General features: G+C 38.3%; 1 protein-coding gene across 1 annotated transcript; it reads right to left on the bottom strand.

The window, feature by feature from the left end:
- Positions 1-2,449: 2,449 nt before the first annotated feature.
- nudt3b (nudix (nucleoside diphosphate linked moiety X)-type motif 3b) lies at positions 2,450-10,454 on the bottom strand. Its single transcript, XM_031301931.2, has 5 exons — positions 10,160-10,454; positions 8,851-8,961; positions 5,468-5,512; positions 5,265-5,349; positions 2,450-4,966 (listed from the first exon to the last, which is right to left on the bottom strand). Exons 1-5 carry the CDS (start codon positions 10,268-10,270, stop codon positions 4,770-4,772), a joined length of 549 nt encoding a protein of 182 aa, XP_031157791.1. The 5' UTR covers positions 10,271-10,454; the 3' UTR covers positions 2,450-4,769.
- Between the last annotated feature and the right edge of the window lie 2,074 nt (positions 10,455-12,528).

Here is a 12,528-nt window from a genome sequence, read left to right as displayed (position 1 = left end):
CTTAGACTTTGCTCACCTTTCTTTATGCTTCCTTTTATAAGTGGCAATAAAATGTAGGTGGTCCCAGCTGTCTCAGTCAACATTGCACTGCAGAAGTGACACACGGCTGTTTTCTTTTTAGACGTTTTGCTAATAAACTTAGGGTGTAGGGAGCTAAATTTATTGGAGGATTTGGCTGCTATCTCCCAGACAGCCAGAACTGCTTCTGTCTTCCACATTCACTTTCTTGGGAGTGTGTGTGAGAGGGGGCGGGGAGAGGGGGTTAACAGTAACAAATTAGTGTACACTATTGTCCCACAATGCAGTTCAATGACCTTAACCTATACGGCATACGTTTGCTCTTATCACTCTGCAGCATGCTTATTGTATACTCTGCATACTAAGCCTGATAGTCTTCTAGTTTTGCAGTTAGTATAGAAGAAAAATATATTCAACCGTTTAATACTAACATGAAATGATACAAACATCAATCAACCTCAATTTAAGAATTAAACTGCCAATTTGACCCTACAGAGAGACTGCAAAACTATTTTTTTACCCAAAACAATATTACAATTTTTAGTCGTGATTCTGAGGCTGTTTCACCACCATCCATAATCAATTTGATTTTGTTCCAGCTCTGCCATTTCCCTTGTGCATTGCATTGTAATAGCACACTCAAAGAAAATCTGATTTTTAGGGTGCATATTGACTATGTTAACTTAATTTTGTTTTCACTTTTTGTGTCCACTTTTCCATAGTGAACACACAACTTAAAATCAGGCCTAGTTTGGGATAAGGTTCGAGGCTCTAGCTACAGCTTAACATTTTAAGGGAGGTCTTTCACCTTTCGCTGTTTATTTGCAGTGGCATTCTGATGGACAATCATTTCCTTTTCTGTAAAACAGTTAAGTGTGGTAATTCTTTGTATACCAAATGCAAAAATAGTGTACTGTTAAGATTTATTTATATATCGTATGCCTGTAGCGTGGAATGGGGACACAGCAATAAGAGTTATGACACTGCCCCCTGATTTCTAAAATAAATAAAACAGAAACAAGGAAATCCCTGTTCAATAAGTTCAGTGCAGCACACTAAACTTCAAATCAATCCTCTTATCTAGATTTTAGTGTAGTATTATTACTGTATGAAAGTACTACAGGCACAAATATAAAAATACGTCTTGCCGACATGAACACAATGACACTGGCCTGAATGTGAAATACTGGTGTTTATTTGTTGGCACATTTATATTACAATCTTCAGTCTTCTTGCACTGGTTTAATTCCAGTCCTAAATGACAGAGAGGAAAAGAAAAATTCCAGTGACACGTATACCTTGGAGAACACAATTACGAGTATGTAACTTCAAGGCTGAGGTCGGGTGCACATGTTCAATTTAATTACTAGTATTTGGGGTAATCTTTTAGCAGCTTTTTCAATCCATTTCTAATCATTGAAGTCATTTAGTCATGAAAATGACCTCATCGTGCTAAAGGAAACTGAATGTTACAATCCTCAGCTGCAAAGTGATGTGCTTTTCATTTTTTTTTGTTGCTTTGGCCACAAGATGAGGCAATACATATTTAAACCATCACCTTTGGTGAATTAAAAAGTGACATCTCTGATCGGGAGAAAGGTCTGACGCCTTTCAACTCCAACGTGCTTATATGGATACATGTACTTCATAAATTCCCTCCTGAACTCCAGCCCAAATCACTTTACTTATAACAGGAAGTGCCTGAATTTTAAGTTAGCAGGGAGTGGTTTATAATAATAAAAAAGACACTACTCCTTATTGACCAAAGCCAGTGTGTCCTCTGGCTCTAAGGGTGCTGTGTTAGCTATATACAAGACATTAGCTTGTCAATAACACAACAGATTAAAGAAAAAAAAAAAAAAAAAGATCAAGAACAAGTGGTCATTAATAATTAAATCACTGGCTGTTACTTGTAGAAATCCTCCTCACATTCATTTTGACAGTACCTGTCACTGGCGTCCAACCACCAAGAGCGAATTGCCAATCACTTCAGAGAGGTTTTAGATTTTTTTTCAAACCATATAAAAAAGGTTCATCCCCTTAACATCCGATTGAACATTTCATTACAGACTCAAAGTCTAATCAGCACAAACTCTCATGAAGTGCCAGGTAGAGCATCATAAAGCAAGACTTTGGCCACCTGACTTTTCTGATACACAGCAACAAAACAGTTCAAAGGCTCAAACGGTTGTGAAGGAGCCTTTGACTCCTTTCACATATGCTGTCAATCAGAACAAGTAGCTCAACTTTACTTCTTGAAATATTAGGACTTATTTTATTTTTTTAATATTTTGACTTTTTCTTGTAATATTCTCACTTAGGTTTTTCTATTTTTCTGTTTTTTTTTTTTTTGTTTTTTTTTTGGGGGGGGGTATTAAATGGGGGTGGTCTAATTTGTGTCAGTTTAGGGGTCCTTCACATGAAAAAGTCCCCCCCCCCATCAGTTTCTGTTCGACTGAATCATGATACTCGAGTTTTCTGTCCATATTCAAAGTTAAATGAACATCTGCTACTGTACTGGACAGTAAATATTGAGCACCCCATCATTTTTAACCAAGATTAAACTTTGCTTATTTTGTTGACATTCGAAAACTACAGCTCTCATGAATCTTAGCAATAGGTGCAAGATAAAAACCCAATTAGAGCTGTAGTTGTGCTGGCAAGGTAATCATTGACTTGTGTATTAAAAAAATACATACAACGTATGCCAATTTTGCTCCATATGTGTATGTGTAAATATGTCAACTTTTTGCCAACAAGTTTGCCATATAATCTTTAAAAAAAAAAATAATAATAAAAAACGTCAATGTTGTGTTTACAGCTTGTTTTCCGCAGCTCCCAAGTGGTCAAAAACTCTTATTACAGGTTTAAATATGGATAGAAAACCACAATCATGTTTACCTTTTTTAGGAAGACCAATCAAAGAAACAGCCTATAAGAAAACACACTGACTGGGGACAGTGGAACAGCTGCTGGCTTGAAAAGACATTTCAGGTCTGCTTTACTTTTAAACTAGTGGTTTGGAAACTAGACTTTAGCTTGGCCAAAAAACAGAATCACTTACGGTTACAAATTTGTTTTGGTCTAAATGAAAAGGAAGGATTTTGAGAATATTCTATCATAGACTTTTCACTCTCACCAACAACCACAGCCACATGCCTTGTTCTTTAGCCTCAGAAGTACTGTACGCTATCTCAAGAGAAAGTTCCCAACAGCTCCAAAGCCAACGCCAATCACTTCTTCCAGCCTCGGTTGAAATGACATGTCGGACTCACAGATGTGCAACAGGTGTTTTGTCATTTGTACTCTCACCTTTGATCTATACAGAAATAAACAATTTACAATAAAAACCTCTAACATGCTATCTACAGCGCCTCCAGTTTCACAGTATTGAGCCAGCTGCCCCTGCCACATCGAGGCCAAGTGACGCAGCTCGGCTAAAGAGACTTTTGCCAGACGTTAGAGAGAAAAACATAAAAACAAAAACTAGTATCCAAAAGCATTTTACATGTTAAAAACGAGGTCTCAAACTGTACAAGGTTTGTTTGTTCTGCATCAGCGTTATATTTCGATGTCAAGCAGGTGTTTTGAGTGTTTTTGGGATGCCGATTAAATACTATACTTAAAAAGGATGGGTAAAAAAAAAAAAAAAAAAGAAGCAATATCATGACCATAATAAGCGCTCACTAGTCACCTGTGCTGTTACGAACACAGTGTAAACAATTGCTTTTAACCAAACTGAATGTGAGGAGTTAAATATGGAAATGGGCTTTAATAACTTAAGTGATATGTGCTGCATTTTGAAATAACCATGACTCAATGATTTTAAGCTCTACTACTTCTACCCTCTCAGTATGTGGAGGAAGACTTTGTAAGGAAAGAATTTATAAAAAAAAAAATAAATAAATAAAAAAAAAATAGATAAAAAGGATTAAAAAGGATGTAAAGACACTGAGGAGAAAGGTGGTAATTTGACATTGTATGTTGACAGTCTCTCTTTACAGTCTATATGCTCTGTTGAAACCTGTAGTGCTTGGCTTGCTTCCCAAATGAGAGAGAAACACACTTGACACTTGAAATTGAAGAACTAGTGAGGGGCCATATCCTTCTGATTCAAGAGACTCCAAAAACCACGATATGGAGCAAAATGAAGACCTTACCACAAGTCTGTTGCACAGTCAGCATCAGGTCACTCGAGCGAGTGAGACACAACATAACAGTGCTCATGCAAGACAAGTCACTTCCCACAATTGTGTTCATTCAGATACAGACAACATTTCCTATCCTTATTAACAGGGGAGAGAGTACACTAATGGGCACATTCATTGAGAAATAACTGAAAAAAAAAATAAAATAAAATGGAGGAGACTTTAAAAAAGACCACCAAAAGCCTTCAGCGTAAGCACTAAGTATACAGTTTTACATTACAACAGTAAAAAGTAGTTCTTGCATTCAATAAACACCGCGCTAAGGGCGCGTTAAGGAAAGAGAATGAGGGGAGCGAGGAGACATTTCATGCAGTTGTCAGTAAAAAGAAAACAAAAAATAGGGGTCAAAATTACATTTACATTTACAAAGTGTTTCAGACTATTCACCCAACACTTGTCATCAGGTCTGCGCCACAGTTCTGGCACAAAGGAGTTGGCAAGGCAAACCATGTTATTTAGACAGAAGAGAAAAGAACAGAAGAGAAATGACACAAGTAAGAGCGCAAGTGGTGGCGAAAACTCCCGGAGGTGTCAGAGTTTTAGTTATCTGATACCCGAGACGGAGCTCTGATTGATGCTGTAGGTAGGGGAAAGGTCCCCGCCTATCGTTGCCACCAAAGGTGTTCCATTACTGGTCGGGCAACTCTCCTGGAGAGCCTCGAAGTAGGTGGCCTGCACAGGCTTGTGACACTGCAACACTTGCATGGCATCGTCTATTTTAAACCATTCCCTTTTTCTCCCTGTCGACAAAACACCATTGTGAAACAAGTTAAGACATGAGAGAGACAACACAAGAACAAAAAAAAAAATAATAATACATTTGACGAATTATCAGTACTGTGCACAACATTAAAGTAAACATCACAAGGGAAGGAACAAAGCTGGTCTCCCCCACAACAAACCTACAATAAAATCTCTGAATAGTAATATCAATAAGGCCTGGGAAAGAAAAACAAAAGTGACAGACAGCAGGTGACTGATTAAGCACTTTGTCCCTATGATCCCCATTTTGACAAGTAAACAAATGCAATGCTTTACCAATGTTGACCGAGTCCTCCCAGTCCTCCAGCAACTCTGTTACAATAAGAACGTAGACGTAGGTTCTGTGTTTCCTCTCTTGGTTCTGTAGGAGGGAGGGGGGGGAAATCATATTTTCAATTCTCATTCGCAAACATGCTGCACAGTATGTTTACATTTGAAGACCAAAAAACAATAAAAGGTCAACAGCAAACAATCCTCACCTCAAATACTCCAACTAAGCGACCTAAAGTCCCCTTCACACCGGCCTGTTAAGTAAATGAGAATGTCAACAAAGACATAGCACAGCATACAGTTACAATGGACAACTAACGGCTGTTCTTAAATATGAAGGAGGCAAAAACATAACACCTGTACAATGTAATTAGATCTAACAGCCGAACAATAAAACACTACATTTTTTAACCTCGTAGTGTTTAGTTGAGACTTTAATTTTGAAAGTGTTTGTGTTTCAGTAGATTACATTACATCATATGATGCAAATTCACTCATCTAATTCCTGGGTTGTTGCTGAATCCTCCAAGTAACATCTAGTAAAACAATTACAAAAACTGACTTTATTTGACCAAGTCAAGTCATGTCTCGCAAGTACTTTCTTCATTCATTTCACACTTCAGTACAATGAGGTCTAATTTAGCTAACAGTAAGTAATAAAGTAAATCAAATTAGTCTGACAGTCTATGTTCTGAAAACAGACATATAGGCTAAGTTCACACCGCAAGTCTTAATGCTTAATTCTGATTTTTTGCTCAGATCCGATTTTTTGTTTGGCTGTTCACATTACCTTTTAAAATGTGGCCTATATCCGATTCCAGTGTGAACTGTTTGCGGTTTCGAACTGACCCGCATGCGCAGAAGAACAATGACATCAGAAGCAGCACGCTGTTGCACTAAAGTTAGGGACATTATGGAGGAAGTAAGCATTTTCGCTTTTATTTTGAAATGCTTGTGGCAGCCGTACCATTAATGAGCATACACTAATTAGGTCTAACACCTCACTCTCCCTCCATTGACTTGCTCCATCAATGCTCTCCATTTTGTAGGCCTAGTCAAGTTTTTAAATTTTACTGTCTGTGTCCCGCCGGCGCATAATTGTGACAAACGTCGATGTAGATTGATGTAAAAGTCACATCAAATCCGCCTTGGTTGTTCACACTGCAGCTGCATTGAAAAATAAATAAATAAAAATAAAATAATAATCAAACCTGGGTCTGATTCAGGACCACATATGGAAGTGGTCTAAATCTGATTTAAAAAAAAAAAAAAAAAAAAAGTTAATTGTAATTTTGAACTTTACTGACCAATTGTAACTCAAACTAAAAGTGCATTTACAGTATAAGCTATATTAGGTTGCCAACTAACAATTTTTTTCACAATTGATTTAAATTGCCATTTATTTTCTTGATTAATGGTTAAAAAATGCCCATCACAACCTCCTCAAGCCCAAGCCTCACATACCTTGTGTTGTCCAACCAACAGTGGGAAACCCAAAGATATTTAAGATACAATATAAAACAGAGAAAATCAGCTAATTGACAGATTTGAGAAGCTGGACCCAGCAGCAAAAGTTTGGTATTTTTGCTTATGAAATGACTTCTACTTTCTGTCATTTGAGTGATGATGCCGTTCTAAATTCAACAGCTGTAAACAACATGTTAACACCTTTGTTCAGCTATCACTTACTGTCACATACTGACGGCTGTACGATTTTGAGTACCATAATCGTATCATGTAAAAAAGTTACGAACAAACTAAAACAACCAACTCTTCCCATGATGACCCTAACACCTAAGCAATGCAAATGTCACAATCTTTTCTAGAAAGAGGACAACTTGCTTGTTACCTTCATACATATATTAATAACAAAAATAATCTCCAAGGTAGGTCTTAATTCCCAGAGGTGTAGGTCAGGTTTAGATACAGAGCCAGGCTGCTTGCTGACATCTTTGCAGCTTCTTCAGGTTCCAGTTTCAGTCTATAAATAAATGTTGACTGCACTCTCTGCACCATGGACTCAGAGTTGGACTCTTCAGGCCTTCAGCAAGATCATGTGTAAAAGAGCAGGTCCACCACTAGAAACCCCCAAAGACATGCTAGGTATTAAGTAATAGGCCAAAAGTCAACCTGTATGTTTTGAGATTGAAAATGTCTCCAAACATTCATGTAACTAAAGACTACTGGGCATCATTTGGGAGAGGATGCACAGCATTGAGGTATTACAAGTTATGCAATACTGTCTTGTGTCTTCCTGGTGCAGGACGTATGACTAGCGAGCATAGGCCGAGGTTGTGAACAGTCAGATAGACAAAAAGGAACCTTCTGTAACCTTTGGCCTGCTCCTGAGTGCTGTGTCTTCACTGCCATCCCTGGCAAGACTCCAAACCTTTAAGCATAAGCAATTACTACACAGTTCATATGGTTGTCAGAATAAGCTCACCAGGATTAGGAAATGTCCTGTTGCACCACCGTCAAATAAGAAGCTTAGGATGCCACAAGACGTGGTGATGCATTGGGTACCACTCAAAGTCACCACAACGTTTCTGAATGCGGCCTTTCAGCACTTTTAACAAACATCCATAGTGATGCGACTCTGCTTTTGACCTTTGTGGAAATGTGCTGGCAAGCCAGAGCATCCTGCAACCGCCAAAGCTACCAAACAGCAGGAGCCAGGATAAGGTATGGTATCAGCATCCATCAGTGTGATGGATCACACACGGACAACAGGCTTTATATGGTCAGTGACCCGCCAAGAGCTGACAGCTGGGTAAGATTTAGTGTCTTCAGTGACCTGTCGCCATTCTGATAAAAATGCCCAAGCGATGTACAGCTCGTACACAAGGGGGATACCGGATTTAATGGATCGGCGTAAGCAGTGGTATTGATTTTCAATGAGCTGTAGGAAAGTTTACCAATTACACCAAAAAAAACACACACACACACACACACACACACACACACACACATTTTGTCTTTTTTAACAAGGCTGCTGTTATAAAAAAAAATAGAACTGTCTAAAAACATACAAAGAATAAAAGCTGATTGTTTTCCTTCGTTTGCCGTATTTGTGGTGTTGGATAGTGCTGCAGTGCAACCGCTGGGTTGCCAGTGTTCAATCTCAGTGTGACCTCCTTTGACACCTAAACACTGCTTTGTAACATGATGCTATTATAGAGCTTACATGTTGCTAGGCTCTCTCTTTCTCTGTCCATGCAAACATGCAAACAGGATGACTGCACTGACGAAATGGGTTTTGAGAGCAAGGTATTAGGCCCAGTGTTAAATACAGACATGATTTAATAGAAATGAAATACAATACATCTTATGAGCTTACACTCAAAATGTATTTGCCACACTGCAAATGGAAATGGATTCTTTTCTCAGAACAATATTCCTGGCCATGAACTAAAGCTAGAAAGGCATGTTTCACATCCACGTTTAAGATACAAGGGTCAAGTAAAGTTTGCCAGTGCACAGTCTACATAGGAACATCAGTCAGTCAGTTACAAGCAAAAGAAAGAAAGAAAGGGGCCCACAATATAGGCTTAAGTCAGATGTAATAATTATGAAAAACAGTTACAGAACCAACCTCTTCACACACTTCTCGAGCTGCAGCAACACTGGGCTCCTCCTCGGGCTCCATTCCCCCTCCAGGAACTATCCACTTGTCAGGATGTCGACTACTGCTCACCAGCAGTACCTGTGAAGCATCCCATACAAGACTGGTTAGGCATTACAGCCGAACTCAATGTTGTTTGATAATCGTGTAGTACCTGTCAACTATGTCAATGAAAACTACCAAGAAGTGACCTGGGGCCCAGTTATTGTAAATGTATTTAGCTCACACTTTGCATTGCCTTTTTCAGCACAAGTATGGTGAGTTCATGGTGTCAACAATGTGTTGGGAGAAAAGCTGAGGATTGTCCAACTGCCGATCTGGTAGACTATAGTCTCTGGTTAAAATAAAAAAGGAGGTTCCTAGCTACGTGCAGGTCATACTGATTTGTTTCCTATAATCAACAGCCCATGGTATTTACAGTCTAGCCTCTACTTTAACCAGAATGAGGAATTAGTTAAGTCTCCATTAGCCGTCCCCCGGTAATAATATTTCCACTACAAAGACAGCTTTGTGCATGTTGTTGACTAGACATCAGCTTTGCAAAATCGCCTCTGATCTCAAATAACCCTTTGAAAGCCCCTTTGACTGGTTTTAGTGGAAAAGCACACGAAGGTAGCGAGTGGCATATTAACAGTTACGTTGACTATTATGCATAGTGATGTAGGCTAACCGGGTATTGCTGCCAGTGTTGTCTTTTGGCTAATGCTAGCATAGCTAATGGCTACATAAAAGTCCACTGTTTGCCAAGCAATACCAGTTGCATTAACGCCAAAGTAAACACTATTTTGATCGCGAAATCATCTGTACCATGAGCAGATAAACATCTTAGATTGTCACTTTAGAACACTTAACAACGATTTCTATCCAGTCGCTCATTATGATTAAAGTCACCGCCACTCATCACAGCCTGTGCAGTGGGCTGTGGCTGCCCACAGCAGCAACACGGCTAACGTGAGTTAGCAAGCTACCGTAAGTATTAGCATGCAGCTAACTGGTTGATTCCAATTAACGCTGTGTATAAAAACCCGAGGTTGGTTTTATGCACAGCTAAAGAGGCTTATATAACACCTAGGTAAGTACGAGCTCAAAACTAATGTTTAATAAACAGCCGCACACGACAATACAGTAGGTTAAAAACGAGTGAGGCATTGTTTCCAGCTGGCATCAAACCACAGCTGTGTTGATAAATATACCGATTTACAGACAGAGAAGACACTGGAGGCAGCTACGACTGCTAATGTTAGCTTGGCCCGCCAGACAACAACATCACCGGACTCACCTCCTCCTCAGTCTCGCTCCTGAAACACAGACAGGCGGCCCGCTTCTTGTAGCCATCCCCGTCGTACGTCCGGGTTTGGTTTGACTTGAGCTTCATCATTTCAAAGGGCATAAAAGTTCAAAAGTACAGCTAAGTTTACCACTTATAAAGATGATGCTTGTAGACGCAAAGTCCTCCTCTGGGGAACCTCGGCGTTTTACTTAAAAGAAATAACTTCTTCTTCGCTTCATTTTCACAAACCTAGGCACATCTACGGCACGGTCGCCATTACAAGAAGCCGCTACGCCCACGACGTAATTTACCCTTTAATAGCCCGGAGAGCGTAAGAAAACCACCTATCAGTCGTTGAAGAATTGGAGCAACGGGGAGAGGGGAAAACGCAACACCACGCTCTGACTGGAGTGAGCCGGTGAGGGAAACTGGCACTTTTGGCTCCAACTAGCTTTTCACAGCCACTTGTTTGAGGCTAATGTATAATTAAGTAAGATTGTACCACTTCACAGGAATAATTCAAATGTAACGTTATCCAGGTAGTATGCCGTTAAAATTACAAAATGGTTGATTACTGCTGGTTTGACTAATCAGTTTCAGCACCGCAGGTAATGGACAGCGCCTGCATGATTCTCAAAACCGATCCAATAATGTGAACTAAATGGTTGGCTTATTTTACATATATGAGTTCAACCTTGCAATACAGTTGGTTAATCGATTACAGTAGGTAATTGACAGAAGCTTAATCAGCAGCTATTTGATAATAAATAAATATTTCAGTAAGTTTTTTTTAAGCCAAACACTTGCTGGGTTCAGCCTTTGGAATGTGAGAATATGAAGCTTTCACTTGTCGTGTATGACAGTTAACTTAATATGAATATGTGGATTTTGAACTGTTAGTCCGATAAGACAAGCGGTTGTAGTGGCACCTTACAATTGGGCGTTTTTCACTATTTTCTGACACTTTATAGATATAACAATTCGGTGATTTAATCAAAAGATAGCTGATTAATTGATAAGGGACATGATTGTTAGTTGCAACTCTTAAATAAATCACTAACAATTGATTATTTAAAATTGTTGTGATTCATTTTTTGTCAATCAAATAATTGATTAATTGACTGATAGTCTCAGCTCTAGATCCCACACCAGATAATACCAGGGTCAAAATCATTGTGATACTGCTATTGATTCTTTTTTATTATTTAAAGTGGCAAATGTAATATCATATAGGTTTGATTTTAAATTCTAAATAAACATTTATTTTTACTATTCTCTGCTAATCAACAACTCAGATGCATTTTCAAACTCATGACAGTTTTTAAATGTTTATGTGTGACTTCCCTGAACGGATGAGATGATCGCTGCAATCATGCACACATCTGATCCTTCTCCCCTTTACTCCAGTCTTCTTCCTTCTTGTTCTTTGTCTTTTTTTTAACAAGAAAGAGGTACAAATCCGAAATCTATGCTATAGTGGAACAGTTTTATCTTGTTGTCTAATGCCATCTTGCATTATCAGCATTTTCGTCACAGCTATAAAGCATGTGTGCCTTGTAGGCTATCTGTGATGACATGCTAAAATTATTAAACAATATGTACACTTGCCCATTTCCCAGATAATTCATCCCAATATTCCCAACATTGTATATGCATAATAAGCTGTCTCTGTGCCACAATTTGGCTTACTTCATCTGATTCCCAAAATAATAGTGGTGGACCTTAATTGTACAAACTCATTTGGAATTAAAGCAATTTGTCTACTTATCTACTCACTCACCAACTACAAATAATATACACTGACTAATAACATGTAGCTTTAGTAGTAGAAGCAACTGCAGAGAAATAGAGAGGAAGTCTGCCAGCACTACTACTTCACATCAAAAAATATGAGTTCAGTTAGGCTTAATTGGATAACAAGCAAAGCCATAACTCCAAACCAGTAATGCATTCAAATCTCACTAAAAACATTTTTGAACTATTTAATTTATCAACTTTTTGGTCTCTACAGTCCAATTTACATACACTACAAATTGACAGCATAATGATTTCTGACATGAAGCTGTTTATTCTATGCTTTTGGTTGCTTCATTGCTCATATTATTGTGACGTTTTATTGTTTCTTTCATGTTTGTCTTTTTTCTTTATATATATATGTGTGTATACTGTGTGTGTATATATATGTATATATATATATATATATATACCATATTATTTTTCGAGACGTATATTTTTAGAATTAGACAGGTATCTTAATCGATTATTTTTTAAGATACAGTATGTCAAATTTTGTTAATTACACCCTTCAAAGGCATACGCTTGGAAATACAGGAGGCTAACACAATATTACAAACACATTGTACGTATTGTATAGGACA

The sequence above is a fragment of the Sander lucioperca genome, chromosome 6, assembly GCF_008315115.2.
Source record: "Sander lucioperca isolate FBNREF2018 chromosome 6, SLUC_FBN_1.2, whole genome shotgun sequence".
Taxonomy (NCBI): domain Eukaryota; kingdom Metazoa; phylum Chordata; class Actinopteri; order Perciformes; family Percidae; genus Sander; species Sander lucioperca.
The sequence above is the reverse complement of the archived record's forward strand: the minus strand, read 5'-3'. Positions and strand labels throughout refer to the sequence as shown.

Excerpts from the sequence above, each read along its gene's own strand:
- nudt3b (XM_031301931.2), bottom strand. The coding sequence starts at position 10,270 with ATGCCCTTTGAAATGATGAAGCTCAAGTCAAACCAAACCCGGACGTAC. Across the intron at positions 5,513-8,850 it reads CTCGAGAAGTGTGTGAAGAG|GCCGGTGTGAAGGGGACTTT; the intron begins GTTGGTTCTGTA and ends TTTACTTAACAG. Across the intron at positions 5,350-5,467 it reads GCTTAGTTGGAGTATTTGAG|AACCAAGAGAGGAAACACAG; the intron begins GTGAGGATTGTT and ends TCCCTCCTACAG.